This window comes from Rattus rattus, chromosome 6, assembly GCF_011064425.1.
Source record: "Rattus rattus isolate New Zealand chromosome 6, Rrattus_CSIRO_v1, whole genome shotgun sequence".
Lineage (NCBI taxonomy): Eukaryota > Metazoa > Chordata > Mammalia > Rodentia > Muridae > Rattus > Rattus rattus.
Window position 1 is genome coordinate 6,690,794 of NC_046159.1, and position 18,988 is coordinate 6,709,781.

The 18,988-nt window shown below is 39.3% G+C and overlaps 1 protein-coding gene and 1 non-coding gene across 4 annotated transcripts in view; both read right to left on the reverse strand.

The window, feature by feature from the left end:
- Window positions 1-18,988, reverse strand: part of Dennd5b (DENN domain containing 5B) — a 124,060-nt gene that overhangs the window by 51,556 nt on the left and 53,516 nt on the right. For all 3 annotated transcript variants that reach the window (XM_032905450.1, XM_032905451.1, XM_032905449.1), the window contains 3 exons: window positions 17,993-18,180; window positions 7,809-8,345; window positions 4,542-4,773 (listed from right to left, as the gene is read on the reverse strand). In XM_032905450.1, the coding sequence (XP_032761341.1) occupies window positions 4,542-4,773; window positions 7,809-8,345; window positions 17,993-18,180 (957 nt within the window). The remainder of the gene's footprint in view (window positions 1-4,541; window positions 4,774-7,808; window positions 8,346-17,992; window positions 18,181-18,988) is intronic.
- On the reverse strand, window positions 15,525-15,631 carry LOC116904645. The gene has a single exon (XR_004388348.1). It is a non-coding gene; the product is annotated as a U6 spliceosomal RNA (small nuclear RNA).

The window sequence follows — 18,988 nt, forward strand, 5'->3', positions numbered from 1 at the left end:
GAAAAGAAGCAAGTTCATCTGCCCTATACTTCACTTCTTTGTACAGATGTCTATTAAACACTCACAGCTCATAATCTATAGAAACAAGGAACTATGTGAAATCTATGATCTCATGTAGGGAAGTCAGGGAAGAGGTAATAAGAAGCAGGCATTTAAAAGATGTCCAAATTAAAAAAGACCCCTCAACTTTTCAAGAATAAAATACGTCAGAGTTGAAGGAGGGTTTCTCAACAAGTCTATTCTAAAACACCTTAAATTTAGTAGGGCTGGAGGTTCTCTCAAAGAAAGTGATCTACTTTTCTGGTAAAACAAAACCACCCTGATTTTTTTTTTTTTTTTTTTATTAACTTGAGTATTTCTTATATACATTTCGAGTGTTATTCCCTTTCCCGGTTTCTGGGCAAACATCCCCCTAATCCCTCCCCCTTCCCTTCTTTATGGGTGTTCCCCTCCCCATCCTCCCCAATTGCCGCCCTCCCCCAACAATCACATTCACTGGGGGTTCAGTCTTAACAGGACCCAACCACCCTGATTTTTTAAAGCGCTTTTTATCTACCAGAGAAAATGTATTAGAGATGAAAGACTAAGCCTTCAATCTGTAGCTTGAAGATTATTAAAGAGGAGGAATAACAAACAGGAATCAGTTATATGGTAAACAGAATGTAGGAACGCTTATGAGACAAGGTAAGTCTATACCACTCCCTGCCTGCAGACGGAGCCCTGGTCACTCTCCACATGTAGGCTAAGCTCCTCCGAAAGATTCTGCCCAAGGCCTTTTCTAGTCTTGGCAGAGCAATGCTTAATGCTGCCTGACACCAGACCACAGAAAAGTCTAAGGAGTTATATGATAGAGAAAAACCAGAGTGTGACACCAGATCACAGAAGAGCTCTGCCCAGGCACTGTGAAAGGAGATGGATGCTGCTTGCCATGACCTAAGACTTTAAGACGTTGAGATGCATTTCTCTTAGAGACAGTACGAATTTATCCCAACCTTCCTTTATTGTGCTTCACTGTTGTTTTCTGAGACAGGGTCTCACTCTGTAGCTCTTGTGGTCTAGAAATCTATATAGACCAGGCTGGCCACAAACTCAGAGATCCACCTTGCCTCTGCCTCCCCAGTGCTGGGATTAAAGTTCCAGGTTTTTATTAGACTTCTAATGTATAGCTTGTGATTTCTCCTAAAATACACTTTAAATGTTCTATTGTAGCATAGAGAGACCCAAAGGAGGATGGTCTGTGTTTTAATATGAAATATCATTGTGATGTCCCCTCAGCCTGTACAATTTTCGCCAGGTTTCATAATATTTAAGCAGTAAATACTGTGAGGGAAGTGTCTGCACAATGGACATTATAGGACAACCTACACATATGCTTCGTGGTATTTGTAAACACAATTAAGTGTCAGTTTTAGCCTAACGATGTCTAGATTTACAGCTTGAGATTATAAAGTCTTTCTCAATTTTATGTTGCATGGAGGACAATAAAATCCCCTTCCTGCCAATATCAACTTTTGTCCTCATAAAAGGAAAAGGGATTTCAGTTTTTTCCATTTGATTTTCAATGACTGAGAAATCTATCTGATATTGACTTTCTTTTACTTGGAAAAAATTTTTTTTGCTTTTTTTAAAAAAAAGATTTATTTATTTATTATATATAAGTACACTGTCATTGTCTTCAGACACACCAGAAGAGGGCACCAGATCTCATTACAGATGGTTGTGAGCCACCATGTGGTTGCTGGGATTTGAACTCAGGACGTCTGGAAGAGCAGTCAGAGCTCTTAACCACTGAGCCATCTCTCTAGTCTTTGTTTTGTTTTCAAATAAGAATCATAATTCACAATAAGTTACTCTGGACTTTATATATACATGCCACAGAGAGCATTCAGCAATGTAACGTTTTAGTAATTATATTACGTATTACCAGAGAATACTGAATATTCAGAAGTTATCAAATGCTTGCTTTGTGAGGCCAGGGGTCTACTGTTAAAGAATTTCAAGATAAGAGTTGACATTGGTTTGTGGTGATTGGGAAGGAAAAAGAAAATTATATTTCTATCCAGTTTTTGTTTTTCTATATAGAAATCATAAGGCTATGGAGCCATAATGTCGACAGTAGATAGTCTGTGCTTTCTAAGTTCGCTTGCAAACCAAAATTCTTTTTGGTTAAAGTTACAACAGCAACAGAAGCGCGCACACACACACACACACACACACACACACACACACACACACACACACACACACACAAGCACCAAGCTAGCAAGAATCCAATGCTGGAAATAACAACTATCTCTATGTTCTTTTCTTTTTGGGGGGTGGTGGTAAGGCAATGAAATTTACCCAATGAAAGAAATAACTAAGCCAGGCCTGTAACCCCAGCTAGTCAGGAAGCCGAGGGACAATTGTGGGCCAAGGTTCTCCTGTGCAATTTATTGAGACTATCTCGAAATCAATAGGTATAAACAGTGGCAGCAAGCTTCTCTGTCATGCCCAAGGCAAGCACTGAAAACACACACACAAACACACACACACACACAGAGAGAGAGAGAGAGAGAGAGAGAGAGAGAGAGAGAGAGAGAGAGAAGAAGGGGGGAGGAGAGGAGGAGAGGAGAGGAGAGGAGGAGGATAAGGAGGGAGGAGGTAAGGAGGGGGAGAGGGGAGGAGGGGAGAGGGCTCGAGCAAGAGCGCTGTGAGAGATGGGGGCACCACAGACAGTCTCCTTTTACTTTTTCAAAAGTCTCTAAATTTCTATGGAACTATGGTCTTAATCTTATTTTCAGACATGCTAAGTCTCTAGTGGTATATTTTCAGGAAGTTTACACAATTTCTGGGATGAGAGTTGGATTATGAAGCTCTAAGAGGCAAAAAGAAAATCCATTCTACTTGGTAAGAGGCACATTAAGCTAAGGAATTGGTACTTAATTCCATTTTAAAAATTCTGTCAGGGAGAGAGGAATGAAATTTTCCCAACAAGGTATTCATATAACTATTAAAAACATCAGAAGTCATAATTCTTTGAGCAAGCAACTTCACTTATTCTATCCCCTCAGGGTCTAGAAGCACAGGGGCACTTGCCACTTCCTGATGGGGCTCTGAGGAGTCGCCCTAACACTGGGCGATACAGAGCGATGTTGAAGCCTACAGGCACTGTGTAAAGTTATCACCTAATCCTTCTCTCCTTGACAATACTAAACACCTCTGTTACTCTCATGACTGAGCTATTAAATAAAGAGGGAAAGTGAGCAAGCGGTAGAAGCAGAACAAGAAAAGCTTCTTATCTGTTGTGTCCTTTTATCCAGTAGAGATCTGGTCTAAAATTAAAAGTGCCACTTTTTATTGAATGAAAATAAATAAAGGAAGAGGCACTTGTATGATAATACATCTCTGTTCAGCAAAGAATGGATTGGGAACTAGGCATAAATGTATAAAACCACACAAATTGGTTCATTTTACGTATTTGTTAATGAGTAAAACCACTAAAAAGATTAAGGCTTTAGGTATTAGAAATCAGTCAGATTTGGATTCCAACTCATGGCTCTACCAATAACTAGCTATAGAACCATAAGTAAGTTCTTTAATCTTTAAGTTTCCTAACCCATAGAATGAGAAAATATCTGTGCATATACTCTGTCATTAAGACTGCACGTAAAAAGTCAAAACAAACAGTGGCATAATGACTGACAAATATGATTATTAATCTAACAGAAGGTATTGTACTCAGACAAGAACAGGAAAATCCCTCATTCTTTGAGGGAAGCAGATGTTAGGGTTGAGAGACTTTCATTTGAATGCAAACATCCAGAGGTTTAATTTCAAGAAATGAAACTATGCAACTAACAAAGCAAATAAGAACTGTTTTAGTTATGTAAACTAGACAGTGCCTCAGACTTCCTTTTTGTTTTGGTTTTACTTTAGACAGACTCTTGAAACACTGCCAAGGCTGGCCTTAAACTCCTGGTGCTTCTTGCTAGGGCTCCCAAATGCTAGGATTTAGGCATATACTACTATTTCCAATTTCAGGTTTACTATTTTAAGTTTATAGCTAGAGACAAGAGGTGATGGGTAAAAAGACAGTAGCAAGAGAGAAGTTAACCTATTTTTTCCAACACAAGAAAATAACAAAAATATGCATCATCTTGTCAAACAATTTAACTTATTTTTTCTTGTTTGGGGTAAAGGAAAAGGAATGTCCATAGGAATAGGAATTCACAGAAATCTGAAGAAAAGTACAAAAACAGTTCTTGCTAACACCAGGATTATTCGTGATGTCTGCACATGAAAATGAGCTTTGTAGTTTAGTGGTGGTGGCCCATGCTTTTAATCTCAGCATTCAGGAAGCAGAGAAGCCATCCCGATTTACAGAGCATGTTCCAGGACGGCCAGAGCTACACAAAGAAACTCTGTCTTGAGCCTCCCTTCTCCCCCCAAAAGAGAAAATTAACTTATAACTTTTTGAAAAGGTCAACAGTTTATAAAAAGAAATAATTTTTTAAAAAAAGAAATAATTGTGCACTTAAGAAAAAGTATGGTAAATATACCTGCTTCTTTTAAACTGCTGCATTTCTGATATATGGATGTCCGCAGGGTGGGTGCCCTTACGTTATACAATCTCATCTTCTCAATCCGAGAATCAAAGACCCGAAGCAGAGGGTCTTTCTCTTCCCACTGAGACATGATTTTATTATCAATAAAGGTAGCAAACATCTGTGTTTCAATGAAGCGTGAAAGAAATGGCAGGTAAGGCTCAGGCTGGTCAGAGAGGAAAGAAGCCTGTAATGAGATAATTAGCAAATTATTACTTTTATCTTAACAGTATAAAAGGAGAGACTGAAGTTTGTTGTTAAGGCCATTACTTCTCAAACTAGTACACATAAAAACTGATACTTGGCATTTAAAAAATCTTGCAAATCTATTTTTCTTTTTCTCTAAATTTATAGACTTTAGGTCACCTAGGGCTTTGGTATTGATCTTACTTTTGGAAATGGATTTATATTAGTATCCTGATGACCAATATGGAGAATAGAGGACATTAGCAAACAATGGTGGATATGTTGCTCTACAATGAATTGTCAGCCACCCACTTTACTTACCATTACATTTTGATCCTTCTCCCCTATGAGTAATCTCTTCTCTTCTCTAATCCTAGCTTAGGAAATGAACTTCTACCAAAAGGTTGCTAAATGTGTAACTGAGATATATATGTATATATTGCACACATAATTTGCATGTTTATGCAAGAACTTAAAAATGACGATGTAGAATTTGTGCCTATTGGTAAAGTCTTTTGATCAGGCAGATGTTTCTCTATTCATTCTTCTTGTTAACGTAAGACCAAACTCCACACCTGTGTTGACACAATTGTCTGAGACTTCAAGAGAGAGGGAACAATGTCTAAAAAACAGTCATAGAAATGGACTTTCAAAACCATACAGACTGTTCTTTTCTCCTACTAGCCTGCCTTATGTAATATAATTTATAACTGGATTTTAATCTGAAGTGCTCACATTTTTTGTGTGTGTGTACTGCAGGTTCATGTATGATGTATGTAAAAATTCTATTCTTGGTTAAGATTAGCTCAAAGTGAATTGTAAGTGAATTCCTGTTTTAGTCACTGTGTTGGTTTGCTTTTCATTCTTTTTCTTTTTTCAGAATGGACTCGGTGTATTAGAGCCAAAAGAAGAGAGATGGGGGCAGTTCCGACACAGATGGAGGCAGTTCCGACAGAGGGGGGCAGTTCTGACACAGGGGGGGGGAGCTCCAACGTAAGATGCTTTGCTGAGTGCTCACCAGCTAGTTACTGGCATATTTAATTTTTCCATTTCAATACTTTAGAGACTTTAAATAAAACCTTCTTTATAGAATCCACTTTTCAATTTAGGATGCACTTATGTAAGTCCAAATACCCAGACAGACTCATAGTAATTCTTAGAAATCAGTTCACATCAAGTGCTATTTCACAGATGAACATCAAATTTACTTTTTATAGGACAGATATAGCCTCCCCCTCCTTTGGCCTTTGATTTTTTTAGACTTCTTGTGTTCTATAAAATTTAAAATCAACTAGAAGTTGGCTTGAAAGATTACTATGCCTTGTATATTTCCTTTGTGAAAAGTGTGATGACCATAGCCTTCTGGAACCCAACATGTACTTTTCATTTTCTTAGGAGTTTTACAGAAAGATTTCCACTTCTAGTAGAAAACCAAATAGAGCAAAACAACAACAACAAAACAACAACAAAAACAAACCAAAAAAAAAAAATCCAAGGTATTAGGATATAAACTTAAATCAGAATTTGAATTGCTCCAAAGATAGACCATGAACATATAAGTTTAGTTCTTAAGCTGGAGAAAAATTAAAATAAAATTAAGCAAAAACGAGGACAGATTGTAGAGCATAAATATATTTGAGAAATGGCTTCTTAATATTAAAGAAATCTAATCAAGCATTAAGTACACCAGTAAATCCTGATGCACATTGTATATTATCCTTCCTAAGAAAAAAGATGCGGTGAAATCAGAAAATAATCTTTCTGGGCTGGAGAGGTGGCTCAGAGGTTAGAGCACTGACTGCTCTTCCAGAGGTCCTGAGTTCAAATTCCAGCAACCACATGGTGGCTCACAACCATCTGTAATGGGATCTGATGCCCTCTTCTGGTGTGTGTGAAGACAGCTACAGTGCACTCATATAAAAAAAAGAAAATAGGGGTTGGGGTTTAGCTCAGTGGTAGAGTGCTTGCCTAGCAAGCGCAAGGCCCTGGGTTCGGTCCCCAGCTCTGAAAAAAAGAAAAAAGAAAAAAAAAAAAAGAAAGAAAATAATCTTTGATACTACACAAACATTTAGGTAAAACCTATTTGTAAGATGCTCAGAAATTTAAACACTTAGCATCTTGGAGTGTAATGGCTCCTGTGGGAGTTCTTCTATGACAAGTTCCAACAGCAGAGTTATGTTTGTTCAGTAACAGAGGCTGAGGACTGAACTGCATCCCCATGGCCTAAAAGACTTCCTGCATCTCTGGTGCTTGTGTCTGTTGGAAAAACCTGGGGCACATGAACAATACTGGACAGAATGCAGCAAACCGTGAAAGACGCTTCTGCAGGACATTAAAAGCTGCTACATTTTCTAGTCTCCCTTTCTTTTTTTTTTTTTTTTTTTGGTTTTTTTTTTCGGAGCTGGGGCCCGAACCCAGGCCCTTGTGCTTCCTAGGCAAGCACTCTACCACTGAGCTAAATCCCCAACCCCTAGTCTCCCTTTCTTAAACCTCTGGAATATAATCCTAGAATAATGGTCACAAAACCCAATCCATTTGTTCTCTTTAAAGATACCAAGGATATAAGAAGTAGGCTTATACCTTTACATGAACAAACTGACCTGTATTACTGGGTGAAAACTAAACTATCAATGAGACTTTCTTAGAAAAAGGATACTTTTTTTAGACTTAGTCATAAAACAAGAGTAAATAAGACTTGTGAAAAATCAAGTTCCTATAATTTAAGCATTGCTCAAGTACAGAAAATTAAGATATAGCAAGTGAATACACAATTTAAAGGCCAGTTTTATGAGCAGTCAATTTTTTGAGACACACAAGTTTCCCACGCTAGTCCCAAACTTACTACACAGCAGAGGGCATCATTGCATTCTTCTTGTTTCTACCTCCCAAGGATCTGTTCTCTTGTGAAACTATTTTATCTAGCATAAGGTACTTAATGGAGTGGGGAGAAAAGGAAAAACCTGTGCTTAAAATGTTAAAAAGATTAGCAATGCAGGCCATTAATAATCATGAAGAGGAAAACTAGGGTCTCTTTACTTTGTCAAAGTTCTGCATCTGCTCCCGGCTGGTCAGCCAGGACTCCATGTCCTGGGCCGTCTGAATCACAAACGCTTCGTAATCCGCAAACATCTGTGTGAAGCGGTTGGCGAAGACTTCGCGCAGCTGTACGTTGAGCTGGGAGTCCCTCAGGTCTGCCTCTTCACACTGCAACTTTAAATCCTTTTCTTTCTCACTCAGAGAAGCTGGGATGTCGATCTTTTCCACCGTCACTCCGGTCCTCTTGGCCAGAGCCTGGAGGCGGGCTATGGTTTCACTGCCCTTCAGTAACTCATACACGCTGACGTTGTTGGTGGGGACATTGCCATTCTTTTTGTCATTAGCCAAATCTTTCAGAACCATATTCTTCAGTTTGGTGGCACTCTCACTACAATGTAGACTGCCCTCAGGGGGAATCCCAAATTGCAGAAGAACTTCTGACAGCTCTTGGATAAAATCCACTTTATTGGGGAACTGTGGAAATTCTTCAGGCAACTCAATAAAGTGGTTGTCAATATCCACGAAGCACAAATTAGCCTGAAATGGAAAAAAAAACAAAAACAAAGGATTTTTGAACTTGTACAAGGCTGACTGATTAAACTTCAAGGGCTCCAATGTTGTACATCCAGAGCCAAATTATCCTGTGCTATTTTCTGCCTTCTAAATAGCATTACTGCTCACCCGTGTTTGGCCTAACATCTTTATAAGTACCGAGGAGACATTTTAGCTTCTACCAACCTAAAGACTAGGGACGTCATCAAATAATAGGTGAGGCCTATAGCAGAGACTCCCCTGCTTTGCTGTAACCCGCTTACCCCTCTAGCAGCAGTTAAAAACAAAAATTATTTAACAGGCATGGTAACACACATCTTTAAACCTAGCACTCCAGGGACAGCGGAAGGTGGGTCTCAAAGCAAGCCTGGTTTACATAGTGAGTTCCAGGACAGCCAGGGCTATGTCACCTGGAAGGAGGAAGTAGCAGCACAATTAACCCCAGCACTTGGAAGGTAGAGACAGGTAGAGCTCTGAGTTTGAGGCCAGCCTGGTCTACAGAGCAAGGTTTAGGACAGCCAGGGCCACACAAACCCATCTTGAAAAACAAACAAACAAAACTAAAAAAGATCTAAAATATAGGGGATGAAGAAATAGCTCGGCAGTTAAGAGTACAGTCCTTTCAGAGGACCTGAGTTCAGTTCCCAGCAGCCACACGGCAGCTCACAATTGTCTGTAACTCTTGTCCCAGGAGATCCAATGCCTTCTTACTTTCATAGGCACCAAGCACATACATATACTCAGGCAAGCAATACACAGTGCATATACACACATGTAGGCAAAACATTCATACACATTAAAAAAATAAACCTAAAAAAATTAAAATATTCGAAGAGAGAAAGGGAAGGTGGAGGTAGCAGGCCTTTCTGGTAAAGTATGGCTATTTTATAGAAATAATTATTTATTATTCTTTAATTTACTTGTTACATGATTTCTGGTCACAAGAATACCTTCTGAGTTCTACACTTCTGGCTCAAGGCAGAAACATGGTATTCTAAATTGCTCAAAGATAGAAATACTCTTGTCCTGCTTTTACATTCATCCAACTTGGCCTGAGAATCACTGTGATGGCTACACTTGGTTGTTAATATGACTACACCTAGAATTAACTAAAAATCCAAAATGGCTAGGCGCACCTATAAGGGCTTTTTGTGTATTTAAATCATTTCAAGTGGGAAGCCCCACTTCTAATCTGGGTCTGGTTTGTTTGTTTTTGTTTTTTGTTTTTTTTTTTCTAATCTGGGTCTTTGAGGTGGGAAGATAACATCTTTAATCATACCTTGCTAGCAAGTCCATTCTGTCATTGGCATTAGAGCCTACTTCTTTAGGATTCGAGTGTATACTGAAGACCAGCTGAGAAATCCAGCCTCACAGACTAAGTAAGCAACTACTGGATTCTTGCACCTAATAAATCCTTCTCTCTCTCCGTGTGTGTGTGTGTGTGTGTGTGTGTGTGTGTGTGTGTGTGTGTGTGTGTGTGTGTGTGTGTAATTATAATTCCCCCTCCATTCTACAAGTTCTGTTTCTCTGGAGAACCCTGACTAATACAATTACAATTACAGCAAACTGCCCCTCAGGAAAGCTGTCTGTTATACTTAAAGACTTGTCAAGAACATGGGAAGAGTAACTGTCCCTTTAACGAGAGAGGTACTTACATGCCCCAGAGGCCCTCCCAGAATGTAGTTGCTTACATCTCCTCTAGGCTAAGCCTTTGTGCTTTCTAGGTAATTTGTGTAATTTGTTCTTTTCTTCTCTTTTTTTTTTTTCCTTTTCAGATGCTGGCCAAAATTCTAAGTCAGTTACCTCCGAGCATCTTTACTGCCTTCTGAAGGCCTTGTCTCCCATGGTGGAGGTAGAATTCCACTGCTGAATCTGCCACTGTTTTCCAACTCAAAACACAACTTTTTTTTTTTTCTTAATCTATGTGGATCTTCCCAGACTGTGAGATTCTTACCATGCCTACTATTGTTTATCTCCCAAACTCTAATTGCCTTTAAGTTTCTTTCTGAGTCGTCTTGTTTTATTTATAAGAATAAGAATTGATAAAAGGGACTTACTCTTCCCTGGCAATAATGTATTTTTAATTTTTTAATTTTTAATGAGACAGGCTGGCCTCAAACTACCTAGGCAACTAAGGTAATTTTGAACTTTGGGTCTCCTTGCCACCTCTTTCCAGGTGCTCTTACAGATGCCTAACTTACTTTCATGTCATAAATGTGTATGTACACACATTATTAAATCTAGATCCTATATGAGCTTTGCTTTTCCATTTCTCCATTTTCCTATTAGGTCCTTTCCCTCCCTACACGGCCTTCCTTCTGCCTTCATCTCCTGTATGTGTGTTTGTGTGTGTGCGCCTTAAAAAGATCTAGGTCCCACATAAAAGAAAAGCACACAATCTTTGTCTTTGTGTGCAGGCTTTTTTCATTTAACATGATCTCTAGTTCATTCATTTTCTATCAAATGAAATAACTTCCTTTTGTGTCTGAATAAAATTTCATTGTGTATGCAAGCCACACTTTTCTTATTATTCTAACTGTGGACAGACTGTGTGGCTATCTTGGCTATTATAAATAGTGCATCAATAAACATGGGCGTGCAGGGACCTCTGTGGTGCTCAGACTTAGATGCCCAGGAATGTTATGGCTGGATTATAAGGTAGTTCTATTTTTCATTTTTTAGGGACTTCCATAGTGACTTTCATGTTGGCTTTATCAATTTACATTCCCACCAGCAGTGTGTGAGGAGTCTTCCTTCTCCACATTCCCACTAGAATTTGTTATTTCCTTTCCTTTCTTTTTATTTTTTGAGACAAAGTCATAGATCAGGCTGGCCCTACCTTGCTATGTAGTGAAGGCAGGTGCACTGCTTCCCCTTCTCAGGTAATGGAACTACAGATACACCAGCTTCAGAAAGTATTTTTTCTCTTCTCTTCCCTTCTCCCTCCCTCTTTGTGGGGAATCTGAATAGGAATGGCCCTCATAGACCCATGTGTGTGAAGGCTTAGCCCATAGGGAGGGGCACTGTTTGGAGGTGTGGCCTTGTTGGGCAGTGTGGCACTGTGGAGGTAGACTGAGGTCTCATCTGTGCTCAGGCAAACGTGTGTGGTGTACGCTATCCCTCTGCTGCCTGCAGATCAAGATGTAGAACCCCGGGCTCCTCCAGCACCAAGTCTGCCTGCACACTGCCATGCTTCCCGCCATGACGATAACGGACTCTGAAACTGTAAGCCAGTCCCAATTAAATGTTTCTTTATAAGAGTTGCCTTGGTTGTGATGTCTCTTCAGAGCAATGAAATCCTAACTAAGACCCTCTCTCTTTTTCTCTCCTTCCCCCCTACACAAAATTTACTCTTCTACACCCCACCATGCGGGAATAGAACCCAGGGATTTGTACATGTTCTAACTTGGGCTATATCCCCAGCATCAGAAGATGTTCTTGGTCTGATAAAAAGGTATGACAAAAAGCAGATGAAGTATTTTCTATGTTTATTTATACCTTCAATTTGCCAGAGGTAAAGTCAAGTCCCAAACGCAATAAAAAAATTTCCAGGATTTTCCCTTGTTCAAAAACAGGTAATCGAGGGTTGGGGATTTAGCTCAGCGGTAGAGCGCTTGCCTAGCGAGCACAAGGCCCTGGGTTCGGTCCCAAGCTCCGGAGGGGGAAAAACAAAAACAAAAACAAAAACAAACAGGTAACCGGGCTGGAGAGATGGCTCAGTGGTTAAGAGCACTGACTGCTCTCCCAGAGGTCCTGAGTTCAAATCCCAGCAACCACATGGTGGCTCACAACCATCTGTAATGGGATCTGATGCCCTCTTCTGGTGTGTCTGAAGACAGCTACAATGTACTTATATATAATAAATGAATAAATAAAAAAAACAGGTAATCAACAATCATTCCTAGAATCTGATGTAATTAAGTCTATACCTTTAGTGGAGGCCCAACAAGTTATGTGATTTTCTGGAACCCACTCTGATGTGTATCTCCACACAGCTGTGACTCTGGCAGGCTTTGTGGACCGTTCCTTTTCCTTCCCTTTTCCTTATTTCAAGCGTCAGTAGTTTTCTCTAACTAAAGAGCTGGAACACCACGTCTTGCTAAGCAGTGCCACTACGACTTCCGTGTGTGTCTGTCTTTAGCCTCTAAAAGCAGGACACACTGAGGGCATGGCAGGGAGAAGGCAGGCCTCCGTAATTCAAATAGCTTTTGAATGTCTTTTAAATTTTATTCACTTATTTTTTTGAGACAAGGTCTCTCTAGGTATTGTTGGCTGGTCTTAAACTCACAAGCTCCTACCTCAGCCTCCCAAGTGTCAGGATTAAGGGCCCGTACCTGACCACGCCCAGCTGATCTTCACTAACTGTGATCTGTTAATCAGAAACCTTTCAGCATTTTCATGTCAAACTTCTCCTGTATTGATACTTCCCTGCTTTCTTTCTGTTTCCATCCCTCTCCTTTCTAATGGAAAGAGAAAGCACTTGATATCTTGTTTTTTTTTTTTTTTTTTTTTTCTTTTTTCGTTTTTTTTTTTTTGGAGTTGGGGACCGAACTCAGGGCCTTGCGCTTGCTAGGCAAGCGCTCTACCACTGAGCTAAATCCCCAACCCCTGATATCTTGTTTATACTCAGGAAATCCCTGCTGTTCTGCAAATGTGTTACCAGGTGAGGATCTGGCACCCCACTTACTGCCTGTCTTCACATTCACACACGAGCCTCCCATAGCCTCCTATGTTTGCTCAGAAAGGACCCAAAGGGACTTACTATCAACAAAGCAGAAATGAATACAAGCCCCTGATAATCTACTGAAGAAAACCCAAAGGTCCCTTCTCTTAAAAAAAAAAAAGGGGGGGGGGAGGGCCTGGAGAGGTGGCTCAGTGGTTAAGAGCACTGACTGCTCTTCCAGAGGTCCTGAGTTCAATTCCCAGCAACCACATGGTGGCTCACAGCCATCTGTAATGAGATCTGATGCCCTCTTCTGCTGTGTCTGAGACAACTACAGTGTACTCACATACATTAAATAAACAAATAAATCTTTTCTTAAAAAAAAAAACAAAAGGGGTTGGGAATTTAGCTCAGTGGTAGAGCACTTGCCTAGGAAGCCCAAGGCCCTGGGTTCGGCCCCCAGCCCCGAAAAAAAAAAAAAGAAAAAAAAAAAAAAAAAAAAAAAAAAAAAAAAACAAGAAGTTCACACAAAAGGGATTCTGGTAAATTGCCATCTCTTTTGAGGCTTTTTTCTTTTTTCTTTTTCGGAGCTGGGGACCGAACCCAGGGCCTTGTGCTTGCTAGGCAAGTGCTCTACCACTGAGCTAAATCCCCAACCCTGAGGCTCTTATAGTTTTAAAAAAAACTCTTTCACAAGAGCTCATGAAGTACTAGAACTGTATGCATGATAAAACAAATATGTTTATATTTGTTTCTATATTTCTGATTCTGATATTTCTAATTTCTACATTTCAAGTAACAGTTCCTGAAAACTTTCCTGATATTACCTCTAACTAAAAGCAATGCATATGCCAGGTCTGGTGTCACAGACCTTTAGTCCTAGCACTCAAGGCAAGAAAATCTCTGCGAGTTTGAGATAAACCTGGTCTATGTACTGAGTTCATGCCAGCAGAGTTACTTAGTGAGACTGTGTCTCTAAAACAAAAATGAAATAAAATAAAATACTTATTTCTTTAGAATCATTCACATATATATCTCACAGCCATATCCACAGGGAATAGAGTCATGAAGCCGGCACAGCTGCTTGGCACAGTTTCAGCGAAGTCCAACCGAATGCTGCAATCGCTGTCCTTCGTTCTCTACCTTTTGGGCTTTGGTCTATGCATGTTGCACTATCAGGGACTTTCTGCATTATGAGTCATTTTATGCCTTTTCCTAAGAAAGACTATGTCTCAGTCTTTTTAGTAAAATCCTAAAAGTAACTTTATCTGGCCACTATTTGGAAGTCTTCCTTATGCCCTGAGATCATTCAGCACAAAGAAGCACATAGCTAGACAAGGCCATTGCTTAAGGAATCTTCCTGGGGCATCTGCCCCTGAGCAAACTCCAACAGTATAACTGGTGCAGGGTATACAGAGAGAATTGATAAACTCTGACGGGTCAGGAGAATAGGGTACAGATTTAAGGTCTCTTTCTATTATAGCTTAGAGCTCTCTGAAAATGTAGTTTAAAGACAGGGAGGGACATACAGGGCACATTCTTGAAGAAGTAAAAGTCAGTAAATAACGCAGATTGACTAAAATAACTTCCCCTACTTTATAGCACAGATGATGAAACATATAGAAAAGAAGTTAGGTATTAGTATTTGCTACTCATAAAAAGACCAGTTCAGATATTTCCTGTTTTGTCTAGAGTGTTTTCGGGCTGTCATATAATAAATGTGTTTGCTTTGAAGGAGACATTCTTTAGATTCTTTAAATTGGAGTTATAGGGTTCATAATAAAAATAAAATCTGGGGGTTGGGGACTTAGCTCAGTGGTAGAGCGCTTGCCTAGGAAGCGCAAGGCCCTGGGTTCGGTCCCCAGCTCCGAAAAAAAGAACCAAAAAAAAAAAATAATAATAATAAAAAAAATAAAATCTGCTCTTTTTCTATTTTTAATTGGGACTGAACTTGTAACCCTAGACATATAATGAAAAAATCAAACACGATCTGTAATCGTCAATCTTTGTTCTGTGAATCCTGGATAAATAAGGAAGCACCTGACTGCTGGTCAGGTACTTGATTGAACTGAACCCGGTCCTCTGCCGAGTCATTTCTCCACCACCATTTTCCCCTAATATAGTAAAGATGAGCAGGAATGGTTGAAGGTAAGGTTCCAGACTCCTTAATCGACGCCCAGAGCTGCATTCTTCTCCCCTCCCCTCCCCATGCCACTCCCTAGAAGACTATAGCAAATGGCTACTAACATTCTGGACATTCTGTCATTGTGGAGTCATGAGAAAAGGGAGTAGGTGGTTAATTATAAGTCTAGGCAGTTACATTAGACACCCAACAACTAAAATCAGACCTTCTAAAATAATCATTTTGTAAGCTTGTCATTTTCATAACTATTTTTAGAAACTTTGTTAGATTTAGTCATTTTACGTCAGAGTTTTCAGAGGAGAGGGGAGGGAAGCGTCACTGGAGTGCACATTTAAGTCTCTTTGTGGAAGGCTTATTTTTATTTATGTTATATATATATATATATTCACGTCGTCCTTGCACAGAGGCCATGCTAACTTTTCTGTATCATTCCAATTTTATTATATGTGTTGCCAAAATGAGCACCTATTTTTGTTTCTTTGAGATAGGGTCTTACAATGTATGAGCACTGGCTGTCTTGGAACTCTCTATGTAGGCCAGGCTGTCTTAAAACTCACTGAAATCCGCTTGCCTCTGCCTCCCAAGTGCTAGGATTAAAGGTATGCAACACTACACTCAGCTTAAACAGACTAATTTTTTTGTTTACTTCCTCCTTAAAATTATGTGAGGTTGTTTATTTCATCTCACCATAAAATGCTTCCAGAGTGAAGAGACATATTGTTAACCTTTTCTTCTAAACAATAAGGTTCTTAATGTACCGTCTCTACACAGAAATGCTGCTTATTTTTATAATTGATTCATGTTACTTCATATTGTCCCATTTTATGAATAGATGAGTTTGTGTCCTGAGCTAAGATTGGGAAAAATAAAACTAGAAAGTCACAGACATCATTCTGAGGGCTTTTAGAAAATTTAACTGGCTTATCTTTAGACTCAGATGATATAAACAGAAAAGAAAGATCTACCAACCGTGTGTATATTAAGTGGCATTAAGTATTTCAACAGGTAGTCATATAAACTGGGGAGAACTTTTATATACAATTAAGTTTCTTATATATCATTTGATAATGATGCACTCATATATAAATCAGTAAGAAACTAAAAACATTTTTTAAACAAAAATCCATTTGGTAGTCCATTTCTTTTCTTTGAAAATGCAAAGAATTTAGTTCTTTAAACCAATAAGATACTACATTAATATAATTAAGGAGAAAACAATAAAATTCAGAGAATAGAGAAAGAAGATAAGTTAGGGAAGAGAGAGCAGAGAGAGCCTGTCCCCCTTCTCTGACAAAGGACAGGACAATATGTACCTGCTTCATATGGTCTCAATCAAACTATTTCCCCTTAAATGACAAAGTTAATTTAGCCGAAGGCAACATGGCTGACTGATTACAGGATTTTTTTTTTCTTTTCTTTTTTTCGGAGCTGGGGACCGAACCCAGGGCCTTGCGCTTGCTAGGCAAGCACTCTACCACTGAGCTAAATCCCCAAACCCCTGATTAGAGGATTTGCTACTCAACATAATGGCTGTGGCTTAGTGTTATTTAAATTCATTTCTTAAAAGTGAGACTCTCTATGAGAAATAAGAAGTAAGGTGATGGTGCTAAGAAAATGCTAATAAACTAAATACATTATTAACTATTTCATGTTTTAAATAGGCCATATCACTCTCATCAATATTTTATTTCAAAGCTTCCCATTCCAATTCTGAATAGCATTAACAAGAGCTAAAAATTAAATTTAAAATGCTTTCAAGAACTCTTATTTTCTTCTTAAGTATTTTAAAACACAATGCAGAGAAAGTAGAGAAAATTAAAATGCCAAGGAGGTAGGGATTAAAATGTTTGTTAAGTTGGCATTGTCTGTGCGACATTTAGAATAGGCTAACAACTGGCTTACATGTAAGGATGAGAAGCAGTGAAGCATTGCTGTTTCCATTATCCCCATTTTGCTGAGAGATAATATTTTCCTTTCAGTGGAGGTCAAAAGTCCAATTTAACTCAGTAAGAATGATTTTAAAGGAACGTTAAATATGACTGTACTTACTTGTCAACCTGACAACTAAATAAACTAGAACCCCCCCCCAAATGGGGGTGTGCACCTGTGAGGTGCTCTTGCTTAATTTAAAGTGGGAAGATCCACTTATAATCTAGATCTTTGAGGTGGGAAGACCACTTCTCATCTGGGCCACGCCTTCTGCTAGAAGTTTACTTCATAAAGACAGAAAGAAGATTCTCTTTGCCTGGTTCCTCTCACCTTGCTAGCAAGTCCATTCCTTTGTGGCATTAGAGCCTACTTCTTCAGGATTCCAACGTCTACTGAAGGCTGAGATACCCAGAGTCATGGACTGAGCACCTAGTGGATTCTTGGACTTCATGTTGCTGGACAGCCATTGCTGGACTAGCTGGACCACAGCTTACAAATCATACTAATACTCTTCATATATATATTCATCCTATAAATTCTGTTCCTCTCTACAGAACCCTGACTAATACACTGCTTAAAAACAATTGATAGCATGAGGCTGGAAAAGAAGTTAAATGACTTTAGAATAATAAATAGTATGGTAATATCATACTATTATTGAACCACCTTCAGAAATGCATAGTTGTGAAAATTTGTTCATGTCCCCCTCTGAAGTGTATTTAACTAGTAGCTGTGTTACAGCAAGTATCAGAAGAAACTGTGTGCAGGCTAAGGCCCTAACCCCAAAGCACCTGGGAGTCCAGGTGTAACTGCTGCACAAAGACAATGCTACTTAATAAAAGAAGCCGTGACCTAGGTCAGCAAACAGCATGCTTCATCACTAACGGTAAGCTTTACCTCTTGAGGAAGTTCTAGTTTAGACCGGTCAGTTCCTTCTTTTGACTGAAGACCCATCAGATAAGGGACAGGGGCATCAAGAAAATGTAGCAGAGAAGCAGGGAGTATGGGTACATAAACATGCTGCCACTGAAAAGGGAACAAGAGTGTGGTAATGCCTTCTGCCACAGTCATCAGGCGTTGATAATCTGTACAGAACAAGAAAAGAGGGAAGAATCCAAGTGAAAACAATTGCTGTAGTGAGCCTAGAAATGCTAGAAAAAAATCAGTGTTAAAGTTTAAGTATTCTTGGGCTGGAGAGATGGCTCGGTGGTTAGAGCACTTACTGCTCTAGTAGAGGCTCTGGGTTTGATGCCCAGCACCTATATGATGGCTCATAAACGTCAGTAGCTCCAATTCCAGAGGATCTGACACGTTCTTCTGACCTCTGAGGGCACCAGACACATGGAGCACACATATGATGCAACCTGTAGATAACGTGTGTGTGTGTGTGTGTGTGTGTGTGTGTGTGTGTATGCATAGTCATACACATAAACAAATCTTTAAAAAAACTGAGAAATATTTCTTCATGATCACAGAGAAAGTAGGTCGGTTCTAGTCCATCGTAATTAGAATTAAATTATTTCCCCCGAACAGCTATAGAAAGTTGGAAACCCCAACACCACTCGTTGCTTTTGAAATCAAAGTACCTGAGTAATTTGCATTCTCTCCCTCTCCTCCCCACCTCCCTGTCTGTCCAGGGTCTTACTATATTGACCAGGCTGGGCAGAACTCACAGAGATCAGATTGTCTCTGCTCTGCTCTGCCTCCCCAATTCGGGGATCAAAGTCATGTGTCTTTATACATATACAGCCCTGAATTCTCTTATAACCTGGAGGAATTAAAAAACTAATAAAATTGTTCTTGGTATCTAGCCTACTGAAAAAGTACAAGATGGTTGTTTGAATCACTTTAATACATAGATATATACATTATATATACATATATGCATTATAT